The 20,017-nt window shown below is 41.3% G+C and overlaps 2 protein-coding genes across 6 annotated transcripts in view; one reads left to right on the forward strand and one right to left on the reverse strand.

Annotated features, from left to right (window-relative positions):
• Positions 1 to 11,548, reverse strand: part of prkcab (protein kinase C, alpha, b) — a 122,687-nt gene extending 111,139 nt beyond the window's left edge. For both annotated transcript variants that reach the window (XM_080905367.1, XM_080905366.1), the window contains exons 1-2: positions 11,228 to 11,548; positions 11,003 to 11,034 (exon numbers count right to left, since the gene is read on the reverse strand). In XM_080905367.1, the coding sequence (XP_080761493.1) occupies positions 11,003 to 11,034; positions 11,228 to 11,394 (199 nt within the window). In that variant the 5' untranslated portion in view covers positions 11,395 to 11,548. The remainder of the gene's footprint in view (positions 1 to 11,002; positions 11,035 to 11,227) is intronic.
• Positions 11,549 to 12,510: 962 nt separating this feature from the next.
• Positions 12,511 to 20,017, forward strand: part of cep112 (centrosomal protein 112) — a 145,306-nt gene continuing 137,799 nt past the window's right edge. For 2 of the 4 annotated variants that reach the window (XM_080905362.1, XM_080905364.1), the window contains exons 1-4: positions 12,527 to 12,719; positions 12,955 to 13,060; positions 13,896 to 14,086; positions 14,316 to 14,479. In XM_080905362.1, the coding sequence (XP_080761488.1) occupies positions 12,961 to 13,060; positions 13,896 to 14,086; positions 14,316 to 14,479 (455 nt within the window). In that variant the 5' untranslated portion in view covers positions 12,527 to 12,719; positions 12,955 to 12,960. Of the gene's footprint in view, positions 12,720 to 12,954; positions 13,061 to 13,895; positions 14,087 to 14,315; positions 14,480 to 20,017 lie in introns of all 4 variants that reach the window. The other 2 variants (XM_080905363.1, XM_080905365.1) reach the window with 2 other exon arrangements.

Consider the following 20,017-nt stretch of genomic DNA (forward strand, 5'->3'; position numbering starts at 1 on the left):
AATCTCAATGATCCCCTATGGGAAAGCATTTGGCAAGAGTAGGGACAAAGAACTCCCTTACTCTACTACTTTTGCATTGTTATACACTAGCTGCCACTTCAACTTGTTCAACTGCTCAATAACATGAATATCCAATCAGCCAATCACATTGCACAAATTCCACACAAGTATAGTTGTTGACAGGCTGGTCTAAGTATTTCATAAACTCAAAAAAAAATGCAACCACATAGGAAGGCAATAACTACTCATTACAACCAAGGTATGCACAAGATCATCTCTGAATGCACAAGAAATTGAACTTTGAAGCAGATGGGCTACAACAGCAGAAGACTACACTAGGTATCACTTCTGTCAGTTAAGAGTGGGATCCATCCTGGGGTTCAAGCTGCTGCTGATGGTGTAACAGTGTAGGGGTTATTTTCTTGGCACACTCTGGGCCTTTTAGTACCAACTAAGCATCATTTAAACACTACAACCTACCCGAGTATTGTTACAGATCATATCCATCCTTTTATGATCACACCGTGCCCATCTTTTAGCAGTCATAAAGCTCAAATCATCTCAAACTGGTTTCTCAAACTGTCCTTTTGGGATGTGTTGGAACAGGAGATTCTCAGTATGTACAGCAGACGAATCTGTAGCATCTGTGTGATGCCATCATGTCAAATCTCTGGAATGTTTTCAGCACCTTGTTGAATCTGTGCCACGAAGAATTAAGGTAAATGGGGTCCAACAGATATTAGCAAGGTATACCTAGTGAGTACCTAATGGCTGATGAACATACTTTAATTTCATTTTGCGTTCAAAGTTTGCATTAATAGAATTTTCATCAAATTCAATCAATGTCTATTTGACTGTGGCTGCTTCAAATCAAAAAAACATCATCACCGCCTTGTAGGAGGAGAATCACAGTCAAGTTGAAACTTAAAACACTTTCCCGTCATTATCTATTCCTTCTCACTCCCAATCCTCTCTCCTCCTCATCCTCTTCTCTCTATGTTGCAGAGTTTTAATGAGAGCTCTTTGTCTAGAACGCACACTTTGGCAATCCTCTTAACAGTGAAACAGAAGAAAGTCTCACAACCCTCTGTATTTAGGGGTGCTAACTGGCGCACAGATTAAAAAAGCCTTCTGGGCATGGCTGTTAAGGCCCTACAATTCAATTTGACAAGCTACCAATTCCCCCCAGAACAGTAACAACCAATATATTTGACAGTGTGAGACTTTAATGACCTTTGAAACCCATAAATAGCACTGCGAAATCTGCTGAAATTGAAAACACTACCTGCTCTAAGATAATATGATTCATACTATTTGACTATGTGACATTTTGCTGTAAGGCAAATTTGCTATAAAATTTGCTATAAATACCACAGATGCCTTTTTTATGAAAAGCTCTGCCATGTCATTGCTTTAATCATTTGTATATACGGTACAAGACTGAGGGGTGGGGGGTTAATCATCGAGCGCAGATGCAATCAGATAACATAAAACGCACATCGACACTGCCCAGAGGAGCCGTTACCATGATAACAAAATGGAAATGGCCCACTTTGTTGCTACAGTGGTTGAGCGAGAAGGTGGGAGAAAGGAAAGGGAGACAGACAGACAGCGGGAAAATGAAGGAGGGCGGTGGCAACAGAGAGACCCGGTATTCAATAGTGGGGGGGAGACTGGGCATTTTTGACTGTGAAGCAGAGACAGAATTACACATAATTATCCAGGCCAGCTAAGCTTCCACTCTTGGTGTAATTAATGCCATTGAGCTGAAAGAGGGTTTTTTAAAATCGCTGATATATTAAAAGAATGTTTCCGTGATTTCTCCACATTCAACTATTCTAATTAGCCCCAAGCAGATACTCTCTTTTCTTCAAGCTTGATAACTGTGAAGCGATGGCTTAAATCAAGTTTGAAGTGAAACTGAAAGGCCTGCTGTGGGATTTTGATGTCAATCAAGGAACTACTTGAGAAATTTCGTTTGCCAAATAGTTTCGTCAGACATTTGAAGTGAAACTTGGATGCTCTCCCTGATTTAGCGTTTCACTTTGTTATTCATCTGGGAGCAAAAAGGGAAAAAAAGTGTTGGCTGTAAAAAAAAAAAAAAAAAAAAAAAAAAAAAATTATTTTCAAATAGCTCAAGGTATAATATACAACAGAATGACTTCTTTCTCTTTTTTATTTTGCATTTCTTTTTTTTCCAACTTAACTTTTTAGAATTCATGAGAGCTCATAATGGAGACTCCTCACCATCTTGTAATTCTAAATACTTAAATAAGGACCCAAACTTTCAGTTTTATTTCATGCAAATGTGACAGAGTAAATACAACACCCACAGGGATGTTTCCAAAAAGAAAATATATATATCAGAGTGAAGCAACAAAGCTTGGGTGTTGTTTGTAGAGCAACCAAAACATGATTTAATGAATTAACATATTTAGGCCATCTTCACACGCCAAGCACAGTGGGGCAGGAGGCCCCTTCAGATCTCAACAGCTTAAGAGGAGCAGCGCTGCGTCTCAGCCTGCTGTTGTGTAAGATGTTTATTGTTTTGGGGCTCCCCATCAGGAGCCGCGCAGGTCTCTCCGTCATGTTCCAACGCCCCCACGCTTCTGCTCCTTGATTGGTTAATGAGGTCCACAGCTCCGTTCAGAGCTGAGGAACTGATTGGCTCTACACCTACACCATCACGGCGGTCTCTTTGGAGGCATATCGGCCCTCGTATTGCTAACTGACACATACGTGTCGCCCACAGGGGTAGCAAATGTACCAACTGAGCAGTGGAGGAACCCACATCCAGTGCGCTCATCTGACAAAGTGAAAACGATATCATCCCTTGATGAGAAGTAAAACAGTCGCCGGGTCAGGACTGAGAGTGGGCAAACTGGATGCAGTTGGTATGCAAATGTATTCCAATCACAACAAAAGCCACACTGGTTGCTATTATGGAGACACCACCATGAAAGTAAAGCGCTACAGACAACATGGAGATTAGACAAAGCAACATGCACGCCTTTCTAAGGAAAGCAGTGGATATAAATGGCAGGAATGTTGCTTTTGGAGATCAATGCATAAAATCAATTCTTTATGCACAGACGGAAAGCTGCTTTCAGCTGCTCCCTTATTCACAAGGGGTCACCTCAGAAGCTAGCTCTGCATTGCATCCTGACGCAACCCCAAAGTGATTTCTGTTTTAAAGTGGAGATCTTTCCTTGTCAGGTGAATGTGTAAATCGCTACACCGGCTTTATGCACAGACAATGACTTCAAAGTTATCTAGCTGTGGGTCAGGCGTAAGTCACTTTTTAAGGCAAACTCACACATTTTTCTCTTGTATGAAGCTCGAATTTTGTCTTTTGCTATCTTTGCTTTCTAGTTAAATGCAGGTTTACCAAACATAAGGTGATATAGTTCCCCTCATAGCCAAACAGTTTACAGGAAGAGTGCCAACAACACTTGGTTCAAATTTTTAGCATCTTTCTATCATTTAGGAAAAAAAGACAAGCACAAAAAGAACAGGATGTGTGGAAAGATTTCAAAGAACACGTGACTCGTCTCTTTTGTTTACTCTAACTTTAACATTAAATACAAAGTTATATTTTTTTTACACATTATTGTTGACTGTTTTTGGTCATCTTTCAAACAAAGAAGGCATGTAGGTGGATGGTTGCAGAGCCTGATTGGTTTACCAGCATGCCAATACAATCAGCTGATATTAGCCATTTGATATTAGCTGTTGGTAGTGGCATTCATAAAGACTAATGAATGAATGAAAAGTGAAAAAAAATAAAGATGATATTGGAGAAATCTCACCCCAACTATGACACGAGTGTTGATCTTGCATTGATTGTCCACCAGGGGGCGCTCTGGTGGACAATCAATGCAAGATCATTGATCAGATTTTTTAAAATACATAACATTACTTAATAGGTACTTGATAAATATGCGTTAAATGAAGCTTATTATATTAATTATGTTAAAATATGTCATTCAAATGAATCTAAAATTTACATAAAACTCATGTAAACATGTTGCCTAAGGGATTGCTAAAGTAGTAGTACTGGTATCTGGGAGGTATCTGACTGATATTTGTCACATTTCTAACAGTATGATTGTGCTAAATGTTAATTTGCCATTTCTTGATCTAACAACAAAGACAAAGTAGCTGTGCACACTTTCCTACAACTCCGTGGATGCAAATTGTCAAAACAATTTAAAATGAAAGGATATATAATTTCCACTCACAACACCTGCTGCAATATCAGCTAGAACAGGTAGTATGTTGTTAATTAATAACAACTTCTGCACTTGAGACAGCGCTACTTGAATGTAACTTGGCCGCAGGCTACAGTCAGTCACCGCGCAGACATATTGTGCACCCCTGTTTTCGCTCTGCTCCCTTTCATCTGCTCTGAGTAGTCACACTGTTTGCTCTATCGTTGCCAAAGCTCAACAGCAAGAAGCCAAAATGTGTAAAGGGCCTCTTTGACTTAACCATCTCTTCACCCTCACACTTCCACCCATACAATTACACATCTTCCTGTGTTTATTTAGTGTTGCACTTATGCCTTCACCTTTGCCTCCTTTTTAGCGTCCTTCCACCCTTTCTACACTGTTACCGCTTCTTTCTCTTTTTCTTCTTCTTCCAACTGCCTGTCCAGACATGGTGCTCTCCTTCCAAACATGGCTCCTCAACTCTCCAGATGGCACAGTCATTTCCACGACTTCAAAGGATGAGGAGTAGGTGGGGGGGGGGGGGGGGGGGGGGGGGGGGAGGCAAGAAGGGATAGCAGAGCCTGCGCCACGGTGGCAAGTGATCCAACAAGCTGATGCACACTCGCTCACACAGAGGACCGCTTTCAATGAGACGATCTCGTGTTGGAAAGTTCAGGGAACAGAAGAAACTGTTTAACACCGAGACATCGGGGCTGTGTCCAAGTCACATTTTGATGCTGATGTCTTCATGTTTAATACATTTTTTTCAATCCAAGCAGACGCACAAACATTCGTCACGTCATTTCCAACGCCCGTCCGCTTGTATGTTATGCACTAATGCAGCAAAACAGCCTCTTATGTATTTCTGCATTATCTATCAACAAGTGCACTCACATTACTGAAAATGTTAAATGGACCAGATCATACTTTAAACAAGACAGCTGGTTTTCACTCTGCAGCTTTATCTGATTAATTCCCTTGATGCATAAATGCAATTTTTACCATCTGGGGTAAAGAACGTGTGTGACCTGTGACTAAAGCATAATCTCAGCTGTGTGTTTGCCGTAGGCACAAACAGTGTTTTCTATATATAAGTAGCAGCAGAGAACATTGTATAAGGGTAAATAAGGAAGAACAGTACAAAGAAACTAATAATAGACACGCTTTATATATTATATATATACTTTAACTCAAAATCTGAGAACACGCATAGGCGCAGCATACTGTCCCAAAAAAGTAATTGAGATTGCATTTGGTTTTATCTTTAGCATTACTTGTGGATACAATATTTACCGGAGTATACTCAGATACATACGCTCACTGGCCACGTTATTAGACACCTAGTGACTGTTCAACTGCTTGTTTAAGCAAATATTTAATCAGCCCGTCACATGCCAGTAACTCAGTGTAAGTCGAGAGGACCTGCTGAAGTTCAAACTGATCATCTGAATGGAAAAGCAAGGTGATTTAAGTGAACACAATTTGAGTGAAAGGTGACTGAGGTGAAACTGGCATGGCCTGAGTATTTCAGAAACTGCTGATGTGCAGGGATTTCCCCATAAAACCATCTCTAGCGTTTTACAGAGAATGATGGAAAAAGAAAGAATATGAATATGAGTGAGTGGAAGTTCTCTGGGTGAAAATTCATTGTTCGTGTCAGAGGTCAGAAGAGAATGGCTAGACTGCTTCAAGCTGATAGGAAGGCAACGGTAACTCAAATAATCACTCGTTACAACCAAAGAATGCAGAAGAGCAACGCACAACACATCACACCTTGAAGCAGATTTGGGCTACAGCAACAGAAGACCACACTGAGCGTCACTCCTGTCAGCTGAGGACAGGAAACTAAGGCTACAAGTCACATGGGCACAAAATTGGACAATATGGAAGGTTAGAAAAACGCTGCCTGGTTTGATGAGTCTTAATTTCTGCTGTAACATTCAGATGGTAGGGTCAGATTTGGTGCAAGTAACATGTAAGCATGGATTCATCCTTACTTCAGATTGGTGGTGGTTTAATAGGGTGGGGGTATTTTCTCGGCATGCTCTGAGCCCCTTAGTGCCAATTGAGTATCGTTTAAACACCACATCCTAATGAGTTTTACTGCAGATCATATCCTTCCTTTTATGACCACAGTGTGCCCATTTTCTGATGGTTGCTTCCAGCAAGCAATATGTCACACAGCAACTCATCAAGTTATCTCAAACTGATTAACTGAACATGACAGTGAGTTCACTGTACACCAATGGCTTCCACAGCCACCAGATCTCAATTCAGTAGAGCACCAACAGCGTGTGATGCTGTCTTATCAATATGGACCAAAATCTCTGAGGAATGTTTCAGGCACCTTAAATCTAAGCCACATGAAAACTACGAAGCTGTCAAGGTCAAACCAACTCACTAATAGCAAGGTGTAACTAATGAAGTGGCCAGTTCATGTATATTACATTCTGCCAAAATCAGTTTTTTTCCCCCCAACACAATAAATTTATGAAAAAAATAGAATGGGAATACGTAAACACAAATGGGCACAACAGGAGAGGGAGAGAAGGTACGGGGTAGTGACGTCTAGGTTGAGTGTATAATGGTGTTGGTGTGCCGAATTTAACTCAGCGCGCCCATCTGACAGGATGTATCACTGCTGATGTTTCTCCATCACAGCATTTTCCACGTACACTAACCACTGCCCTGTACAGCGCATCGTAAAGAGCGCTTTGTAAATAACAAGGTGTTTTAGGTGAGTCACATCCTGAGTGTTCCTATGGTGGCCTTAAATAAAGTAGGTTACAGTGAACGTGCGTGTTCAGGAAAACACAAGTAGATACGAGGTTGCTCAGCAAAAAAGGTATCACTTATAATCTTTTTATGAGTGATTCATTCTGCATTAATGAAATGAAAAAAAAAAAATGCATTGCGCGATAACCTCAAACAACATTACCTTTGTTATGCTTAGCAATAAACAGTCACCACACTGGGAGCTGCAGGGGTTTAGTCCCACACCTACACAGATCACTTCAGTAATAAAAACATTTATTTTGCCATAACCATACTTTGACAGGATTTGCCACTGTGTGGTAAGGATGGGTAATCACAGGAGAATTATTAAGAAAAAAAATGTTATCTGGAAGCTCTAGGCAGCCGTTAATCTGCCTGCGCCTACGAAATCATAAACTATCAGCCACGCTGGGAAAAGGATAAAGATGAAGGATTCCAGGAGTTCTGCTACATCACCTTTCCATTAACTCTCAGAGGCTGAGTGCTATGTCAGTAACACATGTCACCTTTAGCCAGCATAGATACGAGCATCACAATGACTGCCAGTGTTGTAGGAGCACAAGTATGTGACTTTACATGCCTGCCTCAGAGAAACAGCTCCACAGAGATTCCCTTCTGGAGCTCTGTGCATGAGTCTGCACTACCAAAGGGAGAAAAAAAGAACTCGTGCCTCGATTTAAAGCTTAAAGGAATCAATATTTGAACAAAAATGTATCTCAACTGTCCATTTTACTGTTCCACGTAATAACCATCATATTTTTAGTTTTCAAAAAGCAAAGCTTGTCTCGCTTGGACACTTTCAAAAACACAGTCTTTCTGCATCCGAGAACGTGTTTCTGTCAGCCTCCTCCAAGATGCATTCACTCCTCACTGACAATTAGCACTGCAAGCAGACAGCTCAGCCCGTGCACGCCATGTATATATATGAATGTTCATGCACATAACATTCCCATCTACTATAGCCTCTTAAAATGGAATGGGACGTCTGAGTTAGTGATTAGAAAATGTAAAGGTCAGGCGTGGCTGTGCAGATGTAGGACAAGGAGCACGCAGATCTTCTTGCATGACTCTGCAAAATGACTCAGTAAGTTTGGTGCAAAAATATCAACACATGCATGAGATGAAAACTATGTTAAAGTTGGTACACTTAACCATTCATCGCAGCTCATTTTATTATCACGCCAGTTTAACTGAATAGACATGAAATGTTCTATCATTGATCACTGCAGACGTTTTTTCCCCCCCACTCTTTCATCCTTATGTTATTTACATCCAAGAGTACTGGAAGTGATTCTGTGGTGCAGTGATTAAGATCCATGGTTTGAGGCAGGGCAGAGACACAAAACCCAGCCTCAGGGGTCACAAGCTAGTGTGCTCCCAGTGCCGGGCCCAAGTCTGGATAAATGGGAGGGTTTTTGCCAGGAAGGGCATCTGGTGTAAAATCTACACCAAAATAACATCTGCTACAGTAAATCCCTTGGGAAATAAGGTCCTTAAACACCGAGGTACTGATTGAGCCATGACAACACTTTAGTACTATAGTTGGATGACTGCACTAAGCAGAGATTGCCACTCTGCTTAGTGCACAGCAGCCTGGGCACTTCTTACATCAGAGTGTGCTGATGTCTCCACTGGTCGACTCCTGGTATTATTTTCTTTATTGTTAAGCAACCCAATTGGTGACTTAAGTTTTCTTTGACCCCTGTAATAACTATTAAACTTTGCTCCTACTGTAATATCTTTGTCTCCCTCCTTCATCGCCCTGTTGCCATAGTGTTGGATATCTAAGAGAGAAATCTAAAACTGGCAAAGACGGCGGGCCACGGGGGTGTTGATTTCAGGGAATATATTGCAACCTGACTCAAGAGACACAAAGTTCTCGGTCAGTGAAAAAGAAAAAAAGAAAGAAAGACGTTCAGTGTTTTCCAAATAATCAGAATAGTTCTGTCTACACTGGAAACATGTTTACAAGGGTGACGTTTGACACCCACAGAGAGGGTGGTGCTGTTCAGCTGCCACACCTGTTAACAACCTGACCACTAATTGCCACGTGAGCAGCAGCTGAAAGTGGTCTTTGTTAATGAAGAACTGGAGTGCCGGTATAGAAAAGTAGCACAGAGGGATGTATTGTACAGGACAGAGGTTGCACTCAGGTCCTAGATCTAATCTGCTTGCCTTTAAGCCATACTGTCTGAGGAGTACAGGTTACTGCTTCTCAGCTAACAGTCATGGCTCTTGGACTCATTTTCTGGTATGTTTTGTTGATGTTAGCACAATTTATTCCAGTTACCTCTAAATGAGACTTTAATCTGATGGCATCGTCTGGCTATCTTACAGGGTTTCCTGTATTTCTTTACCATTTGATAGTAATGGTGGTTCACCAACTATAAAAGGTAGTTGCTTTTCTCAATTTTGACATTAAGCCTAAACTCTGCAATTTCTATATAAACTTTCTCTCACTTTACAGGCTATGGGCATAGATATGGATATATGTATCCAAATAAAGCAGAGCCACGTGACCTAGTGGATGATGGAGATGATGACATTTTGACCTCGGATCAGGGTAACCAGCAGGCTGCAGACAACCAGCAAGCTGGATTTGTGTACAAAAGCTATAACAAACGTTCGACTAAACAGCAGCAGACTCAACAAAAACAAGCGAACCCACAAATCGCACCAAAGATAGAGGGACTTGTTAATGGTGAGACAAGACAATGGGGGCTAGTAAACCTTAATGAGCCACTCCTATTCCCTTGAAAGTCCAGCTCTGAGGTAGCTAACCCAGCAAAGCCCAAATTAGCTGCTGTAATGCCTCGCTCTGCGTCATTTGTTTATGCAAGCACTATGCCCCTCTCGACAAGCACTGGTCAAACTGCATACTATGAGCCTGCTTCATCCTCAACCTTTCAGGCTGTGGCACCTCGCAGCTATGAGTCCTGGCAGCCTGAACCAGTGAGCAATGGTAATGGGGTGGCTGATTCAGGTTTTGATTACCCAGGCCAGGACGTCGGCACAGTCTCCAGTGGATATAGCTATCGTTCAAGAAAGAAACCCAGTCTTGTGTTTGAGGAAGTATTTCGGTATCCCTCTGAAAACTCCCAGCCTCAAAGTACTGGTCCTGGCACTGATTATGGCCGATTACATGAGCAGGGGGTCTGCAACTGGGCAAACCTTCACATCAGTGAAGCCATCCTCTCCGAGTAACGTACGAGCCCAGCCTTTCTCTCAGTCTTGGAGGGGGGTTCTTGCTTTTTCGAAGTTCTTTGGAGGCAGGAAGCTTAAATTTAATAAGATGCTCCCCCGGCCACAAAATGCAGTGTTCAGCCCCCTGTGGGTCCAGGTTCCCTCAAGGGTCAAGGTTTACCAGAGTGTCATGGCTCCGTCAAGAGGTTATCAACCGATCTTTCATAACCCACATCCTTCAAGATATATTGTCCGGTCCAGAAGCAGCTACCAGAGAGGAAGGTATGTCCAAAGCAAAACCAGATACACTCCGGATTATCCTCCCAATGGCATGGAAGGTGTCGAACGGCCTGCACAGAGCTAATCAGCCGAACTGTTTGGCATGGGAGTACACTCAAAGATATGCTCATGCTTATTTCAAACAAAACTTGGAAAATGCTGACCATTGAAATGGTTGTCCAGGATATTAAAACTAAATGTTTAATGTTTGAAATACTCTAACAGTTCAAAGTTTCTGATCTGCAAATACTAACTTCTGCTTTCTTGCTTGCAGATGTGCTCTTTGACAAAAATAAACCTTTTTATGTTTAAAGTGTTTACTTTCCAGGCTGTTTTTATATTTATTTATATATATATATATATATATATTTCTCTTCATACTACTATACCTCAAACGATCACTATTGCGCAACTGCTAATGCTGAAAGTGGCTGTATTGCGCTTAACTTGTCTCTTCAGGCAAATTGTGACTGTCAGTTAAGGGGTGTGTGCCTATATACTGAGTCTATGGCTCCACCAAAAAATGCATCAGTGCAGACATGCAGGTGGTTTACCTTGGCATTGAAATCCTTGTTTCCCAAAGCCCCTGCAACAAAAAGACGGGGAAAGCTAAGCAAGTTGGAGTCACTTTATTCCATATTGATTAAAACTAGTTAATGACATGCATTCAATTCGATGAAAGCTTGACTACAAAATGCCACAGGTACATTTAAACTTGAACACTGCAAATGGCAGTGACCGAGGATATTACGCTGTGTGTGTGCATGAGTGACACTTACCAAATGAAGTCTGTACAGTGACTGCAGAACGTCGGCTGCTTGAAAAATCTCGCAGTAAACTTGTGATTTTTCACTTCATGCACGTTTTTCTGCCGCAAAGCACCTTTGCGGGCGAATCTGTTCCCAACCCCAGCTGAATCATTATAATGTAAAAGATGGTCAGCCATAATTGGGGAAGGGGGAGGAGGAAAAACCCCAAATTAAAAACAAAAACTACACAATCAAGTTTGTGTTGTCCCGACCGATTTCTTTTGAGTGATTATCCCTGTCTCTTCACAGCTCTGGACAAGTGCTGGAGCTTTGCCTGCTGTAGACGGACCGCACGCCTTCCCTCTGCCTGGACCACAGCTGAGCGCTTCTTTTTCATTCGGAGTGACGTCGGAGAAGCCCGCCTTCACGTACCGTGGGAATATTTCACTCCAAGTTCAGCGCACGATTAATCAGAGGCGATTCTTGCATAATATATGCAAAGAAATTAAAGAAGCAAAAGGTGTATTTTTTATGTGTTGGAAGACAATTTTATTTTCTAGCAAAGTAAAAACATATGCTCACTAATGGTACATCAGAATGGGTCAACTATATTTAATTATCCCTAAAAGAATGCGCAAATTGCACTCTCTATGGATTCGATTTTCTGTAAGCACCCAACTATTTCCTTATTTGCTGTACTTGTTAAAAACGACTCTATACCATCAGCTGGGATTCCGAAAAGTTTCACCAGTGCTAAATAAAAACAAAAGAAAAGAAAAAAAGCTAGGAAATGGCTTTACTATTCTGCTCCTTTTTACACTGGAGTAAGAAAAACATACGAGGATCACTTGAAGGAAACGTCCATCACTTACTGAATGCAAATAAAACTGCGGGCGTTTAGCGCCATCGTGTGGACTTGAGCTAGATCTGATACATCCGTGGCTACAGTGCAGAAAGATTTGACTGCATTTGATACCACTCGGCCTGATATATATATATATATATATATATATATATATATATATATATATATATATATATATATATATATATATATATATATATATATTCATTCATGCCACAGGCAAAAATCTCCTTTAAGAATAGACTTTATAGACGTATCTTAAAACAAGCTGGAAAATAAAGGTGTGAGCAAACCAGAGACCACGAGCTGCATATAAATGATTGAATAAACTTATTAAGCTGTAAAATGCCAGGGACAAATATGTACACATACTTATGTACGTTTACGGACGCAAAGGAGACGTGTTTCTATGGCAACATGGAGACGCTGCATGTCTGCGGAAAACGGATGTTGCGTAGCTGGAGGACGCTAAAGTTTTGAACCGTTTTGAGCGGCGGAATCAGTGCTCAGGGGACGCCGCTTTTTGGTTAAGTTTTTACATGTTCACTAACAGTGTGCCCTGTTTTAGCGCGTTCTCGTTCTGCTCGTGAAAGCCAAACGAAACCGTAAGAGAGGAAAGGACGAGCGTTACGTTTGCTCGCTTTAGCTCGGCTAACGGTATTTGCAACATGTTTGCTAATGCACTGCTCGTCCCAGTCAAGTAGCTAATAATTAGAGTTTCGGTTTTTTAAATATGCTGGTTATTTTAGTTAATGTTAGCATGCTGCCATGTGTCGTAAGGTTTCCGCTTTGGATCACTGTTTAACTAATGTTAATATATGTAGTGTTTGTCAACAAAGCAGCACAGCGTACTCGTTGTTAGTGTCTTTTTTCACTTGCATACTTCTTATAGATCACCATGAGCAAATATGAGCTGTCATCGGAGAGACTGGACACTGAGTTTGACCATTTTCTGCTGGACATGAAGCCATATGTCCTCAAACACCCAAGCAAGACAGGTGAGCCGTTATTGCCTATGCATTACGCTTCAAACCGGGTTTAAATGGTAAATGGATTGGTACTTGAATAGTCATTCTTTTGAATTTAATTCTGCTCAAAGTGCTTACAACTACAAGTCTCAGTCACCCAATAACACACACGGTCATACAGGGCTTTTATCTATGTCTAAATGCTTTAAAGCATCCATACGAGTGTGAATGTGTGTGAATGCTTTAAGCATTTAGACATAGGTAAAAGCTAGGGTTGAGTTTTTCTTCCAAGGAGTCTTCGACCTGTGGAATGACAGAGTTACCATCAGCTCGCCAGACAATCTGCTTATAATATCTGAGCCACAGTCACCCCAAGTACAAACAGCCCTAGACTAACAACCCGTAACCCGCTTTTGTTGTTGTGAATTTGCACCGAATGACAGCTGTGAATGGCTATAGCCTCCACACTACCCTGTATCTGATATGTTAGTCATGTCATTCAGTTTTCAATTCCATTTTATTTATGCATCACTAATTAATATCAGCAGTCACCTCAAGGTGCTTACATGGTAATATAAAAGACTTACAATATAAAAAAAGAAACCCCAACAATCAGCCGTCCCCTGTGAGCAAGCACTTGGTAGTGGGAAGGAAAACCTCCCTTTTAAAAGAACGATGCCTCCAGCTGCAACTAGTTGGGGGTTGAAGGGAAAGACGAGAGACAGGACAAAAGGCAAGCAATGAGAGAGAGCCAAAGTTGAATAATTACTAATGATTAAATATAATAGTGATGTATAAACGCTATTGCAAAAAAAAAAAGTTATTACATCATGGTTAGTGATCCTTTCTCTCCTTGTCTTCTCAGAGCGTCAGCGCTGTGCCCAATGGATAAAGAAGCTGTGCGACCCAGCCACATGTGGTTCAGGTCTGATTGGTCGCAAGAACCGCAACATGTATGCCCGTTTGCTCCTTCAGATGCTCAAAAGAGGGGTCCTGGATGGGCCTTTCACCAGCAAACCAGAGCCAGGAAGCCTTAAAACACTTCCTACATACATGGTAAGAGTTATTGCTTCAACAAGTCGTATATTTTCCTGTGCTGACAACTGGTTTTAACCACTTCAGAAAGTTTGAAAACTGTCACCCATTCATTTCAACGAGTGAGTGTGTCCAAACCTTTGACTGGTACTTTATATGCACTATTGCAGTGGATTGTTTAAACAGAGAGTTTATAACTAGCCAACCGAACCTTCATCTTCTGAACCTTGTACTTAATTTTAATTTCTAGTCCATCTACTTTGATGAGCCACTGAGCAGCCTGAGTGTGGAGCACGGTGTTAGAAGCCTGCCCGACTGGGTGACGGGGGAGCTGAGTGGCTGTTCTGATGACAGTTTAACAATGGATCTGTTTAAGGACAAACCCAGTTCTACACCTGTTAAAGATCATCACAGGTATTGTCAATGAAGATGACCTACAAGGTCTAATTGTGTTGGAGTATATGTATAACAGGGGTAGGCAACCTTTTTGGTGACGAGTGCCATCTAAAATTTCCTCAGAAGTCAATGTGCCATATTAGCAATTAGCAATAAATTTAATAACGCTCTATATTAACAGTTACTGCGCTGAGCGGAGAGCTCCTGAAGCATTTGAAGTGTCGGAATGTGGAAATTTCAACATCGCTTGAAAAAAACTGCCAGCTATCAATGTCCCTCTCACCACTAGGCTAAGTGATTTTTAGCCAATTACAAGTTGAATCTGGTAGTTGGGGTTGTTAGCTAAGATACCATCATTAAGACGCGGCACAACTAATGTGTCTATGCGAGCTAATTTGCGATGTGCACCGCTGGCCCGGCCATTTATTTTTTAATGCACCCTCTCAGATTAATTCACTGCATGTCGTGCCCAGGGCTGGACTGGGACAAAAACATCAGCCCGGGCATTTTGACTAAAGACCGGCCCACCAGGTATTATAGGAAAAGCCATAAAGCCTTTGAATAAAAACAAATGCTGTTGTGACAGTGATTTACACTGTCTTGTTGACATATGTATAATTTCTATACGTTGTACATCAGATAACAAACTTTGGTTGTAAGTTCAGATAATTATTTAATAAAAGCTAGACATTTTAAATGAGAATAAGAAAGAAAAGTATTTCTTTGTGCCCCCCTTTCCCTGTTAATGCGCTACGTGGCCCCCCTGGCAAAACTTTGCTAGACCCGCCCCTGCACAGTTACCAGCTGTCAGCTACATAAAAAAGGATCCTGGTGTTATTTGTCTCTCAGAAACGGTTCATAACTTCCCTTCAACTCATTCATGCCACCTAAAAGGTAAACCTGTTTCTCCATCACCTGTTCAGCCCTGATGATTCAGTAAGGACATCTCCTGGTTTCATCTTCATGTTTCCCTCTGACCACATATCCAAACCGATATCATGACCAGCAGCTTTTACAGCTGTGTTTGCAGCAAACATCAGCCGATACTAGAAATTAGTATTAAATACATTCTAACAACAGCTGATCAAGCTTAAACGTGCTGTTGTTGTTTAGTGCGGCATCTGCTGGTTTCCTCTTTCTGGCGCAAAGTGGGCGATAAACAAAGGAGAAACGGGACTTGCGTCAGAAATACCGATCAGCTGATCATTGATCAGTTTCAAGATTGAATGAGAGAAGAAGAGGCAGCTGACACCGTAAAAAAGCAGAATAAATCCAGCTTTGTGTCTTTTCCATTCTAGCTGAAGTACGGGACAAACTGTGTTCCTTTTCAGCTCAATACAAAACGCGTGATATTTTCTCTGAATACGGGACGATTCCATTTTTACAGCACGGTTGGCAACTCTACTAACTAACCTTATGAATAAAATAAAGTTCACTATCAGTAAAATCATAGCATTCACCCAGCTGTATAGAAACTCCGTGATGCTAGCTAGTACGCCTTACGAGTTATTGTAACTGATTGTAAAAACTCAGCACAACGAAAATAAACTCCACCTAAACTTGGTTTATATCTGACCCAGATAGACTGCAGGTCATAACTTCTTACCTGAAGTTCAGTTCACCTGACACTCGGACCGGTGGCCGCCTCGGGTCTCTCCTCCTCCTCCTGCCTCACCTTTCCCTCATCCACCTGGCCTCTTGTGGCAGCTCCGCCATAGCCACCACCAAACAACTGAGTTATTTTTACACATCTGCCAGCATCTGGCCAATCCACCATCTTTTATTGTTTATACCGTTACAAAAAAAAAAAAAAAAATCATCGGTGGCCAGTCCAGCTATGGTCGTGCCATCAGTTAACCCTTCGCGTGCCAACTGTGGCACGCGTGCCCAGGGTTGCTGACCCCTAATGTATAATGTATAATTGGAGTATATGTATATTTTAAGGATTCCTTAAAACATTTTTTAAAGTTATTTTTTATGCATTTTCATGGTTTACTTTCTTTCAGTCGGGACACCTACACTTTTTTTGTTTGTTTTTTTGTTTTAAGCTGATATTTCCATCTGTTAATTTATTTTTGGTGGCATGGCTGTGGGGCTTTCTGGGCCCAGGAAGGCATCTGTCTCCCTGCATGGAAATCTTGTAGTGAGGAGAGCCGCAGCAAGACTGACAACACAGAACAGAACAGGCATCAATGGGAACAGATACAACACTGCCTGAGAATGAAAGGTGGAGCAGGGATGGTAGCAGGTTGCAAAATGGCTTGCACAGCAATTGTGGGTGTTGCCTGGCTTAAGTACCTTAACATTTTCCCCTTAAACGCCTGCTAGGGGTAACTGTTGTTTCTCTTTTCTGAACTGAGCGGTTTCTGTCATATTTCAGGCTTGCTTCCAAAATAAAAGGCCTGTGTGTGCATCAGGAGTTAGTGATTATGATCTCTGCCTATATTATCATGCATGGGCATCCCATTATAGTTCTTATTGGGTATTGGGTTTTTTTTTTTAAAGACTGATGTTGATCAGTTTTACATGGTCTATTTCTTAAGTGGGTTCTTGGTTCTAGTCTAGTCTTGGCTTCGGTTGTGGTAAATTGTGACCTCCCCTACATCAGCTAGGCTTATTTATTCCTTTTTTTTGTTCAGTGTATAATTTGCAGTACGACACAATGAAGAGCTGTCAGTCTGCTTTGTAGGTTTCTCTAAATACAATACAGATTTTTAAAACCCCTCAGTTTTGATCTGCTTCCTGTCTGGAGTGATACATGATCAGGCTAGTATGAATGGAAATTAATTCAGTGATCTGACTGACCAGCATATAGAAAGTGCATACAAACAGATAGGGCTAGCGTTTGAAGCTGAACGTATTTTCTGATGTATTTCACAGGTTTATCAGTGAATAATTTGCAGCTTCACTGCAGTGTCTCCTAACACAGATAACAGCGTCTAAGTGGTTAAGGATTTTTTTTTCTCTATAGCAGGAAGCTGCTATGTAAATTACCAAGTGTATATTGAGACAATATAAATATTGTCTCACTGAAAGAAAGTTGCTGTGAGACAGATCTTAAGTGTTTTTGACAGTGCTTTTGATGCATTAAAGAACTGTTTGCATTAAGCTGGCAAGCTGCTTCCTCATTTGATAAATGAGCAGAATCTGATTCAGTGGGAAACAAACAAAAAGACAAACTCATTTGCATATAAAATATAATATCTTTTATCTCTTGAAAAGTTCAGTTGCTTATTAAAAAGGCAGCGAGACATCCTGGCAATCATGTCCTTTGTTTTCTATGAAATGAGAGTTCAAACAATAATTGGTATGTATAGTAGGATGATGGCATGTTACTGCATGATTGGTAAGCTCTTCCTCCTGTTTCTCCTTTTGAATTTAATTCTCTATAAAAAAGAAAGTGGGAAAACAAAAACCCAAACATTTTTTTTGTCAGATATATAAGGTGCTAATGTATAAGGTATTTATTGAAGCATTCTGTTTTAAAGTTCTTCTACCAGACTTAAAATACTGAACTTTGCTGTGAAACTGGATACACGCAGCTTTTGTGAATGATTGCCCATCGTATTTGCTCAGCAGCGCTGTCTGAAAAAGCCAAAGACATTGCCAAGTTGTTGCATCAGTCCGCGTGAGCTGTCCGTTCTGACTTTTCAAAGAGAAATACTTCAAAACAGCATGAGAGGATGAACCTCTCGTATTCTCTATCCATCTTTCTGTTCCTCCCCTCTTTACACTTTACCAATTGTTGAACTTGAGGTGTAACCCCCACAGAGCAGATAAAGAGAAGAATAAAGCTTGGTAGCTCATTAGTATGTTCTCCGTTTTCTTTAATTGTTTGGCTTTCATTTCTTTTTGAACATCAGTCAAATGCCTAAAAAAAATATTGACTTTTAAAATTGGCCTGTGTTTTAAAGACGCTTGTGCTGCTCAGGTATACATCTATGTGTATAACACGCCTCGCTAAAACATTAAGCATCCTAGCATGCTTTTAGATATTTCATCTGACTCAAGGCAGTTCAGAAGCTCAACAAAGTGACGTTAGTAATGGCTCATTGATTTTTCACTGCAATTAACAAGGAAAGGCAAATCACCGCCCAGTGGCTTCATAAACTCATTAGCATAATAAAAAGAGAGCACTGTAAGTGCATTAAAGAGAGCTTAATATACACCAGGGCACTGTGTAAGAAGAAGCACAGGCCCGCCGCTGCCATATTTAATTCAAAGTTTTTCTGTCGGCTGTGGAGTCATTATGATTAGGCAGCGTGGTAGTTAGCTCTGTCACCTCACAGCGAGACGGGTGTGAACGTTTTGAACAAAGAGGCCTGGTGGGGCCTTGCTGTGTGGCACAAGCATGTTCTCCTTTTGTCTTTGTGGGTTTCTTCCCACAGTTACAAAAGATCTTGATTTGGTTAACTACCAACTCTCTGCATCAGCCCTGGTGTCTTTTCCAAACTGTCTCTGCTCCTGGGCTTTATTTTATATGACTTGCTCATATTGTTTAAATGAGTCTTATCCATGTATGGCCATAGGCCTGTATCTGTTTGCTTAGTAGGTGCTCGAACTTGAATTACAGATGATGTAAAAGAAAACGTGTGGCTACCTTCAGTTAGTTACAGCTTTAGAGGGTGTGGATAGAGGGGATTTTTGTGGCAAGCAGACTGCTGAGTACCATGGTGTCTGATTAGGATAAGACCATGAAAGACCTTCAGATCACAGACTAATGTCCTGATGGAGAAAATTAGCCAGACCAAGAGTCCTTTTATGTGTCTCTCTCATTTAGATAAGATTAAATAGAAGGAACTCATCTGAGTCCCTCCCTGTGATGTGGCAGCATTTGATCTGTTTCACGCACCATTAGTCAGGTGATAGGCAGGGCTACGTTTAGCTTCTGAAGCTGGCCGGTTCGGGTTTCAATGTCTAAATGTAAAATTGTGCTGGTTTTTTTCGGAGGTTTTGAGATCACACACAAGTGGATGTGGCATGTTGTGTATATGTGTGTGTTTAGCTGATAATATTTTGTAGCATTAGTCAGAAATATTGAATTCCAAGCATGCTTTCCTCTTAAGCTGTGGTATTTCTAATTCCTTATTTAGCCACCAGATAGAGCTACCGCTTCGTATATAGCAGCAGTCCAGGTACAGCAATGCTGTGGGACATAAAAGCAGCCAATCTGCATTGGTCAGCAGATCATATAAAACATAATCTGTGTTTCATATAATGTCTTATGTTTAAAGATGTTTCATTGCTAAATTGAAAGGATGGATAATAAATCCTCTGCATTTTCTGAAGTCAGTTGTTGATGTTGATTGAAAAGCCTCACATCTCGTGCTCACAGGCCCCCACTCTCCTTTTGTCGTCCCCCCCCTCTCCCCCCTCCAGGTGGTGTAGGGTTATGGTGGAGAATAGGTGGGGGCAGAGGGATGTTAGTGTCCCAAGGTCAGACTGCTTTAGTGAGGGTGCCCGAAGCCTGAGACCCGGACCCACTGGCTCTGCACCTGGAGGTCAGACTGGTGTATGGATGTCAGGTTTCTTTAATCAGCCAAGCTGCAGCTTCTG

The sequence above is a fragment of the Rhamphochromis sp. 'chilingali' genome (genome assembly GCF_963969265.1).
Source record: "Rhamphochromis sp. 'chilingali' genome assembly, chromosome: 15".
Classification (NCBI taxonomy): Eukaryota; Metazoa; Chordata; class Actinopteri; order Cichliformes; family Cichlidae; genus Rhamphochromis; species Rhamphochromis sp. 'chilingali'.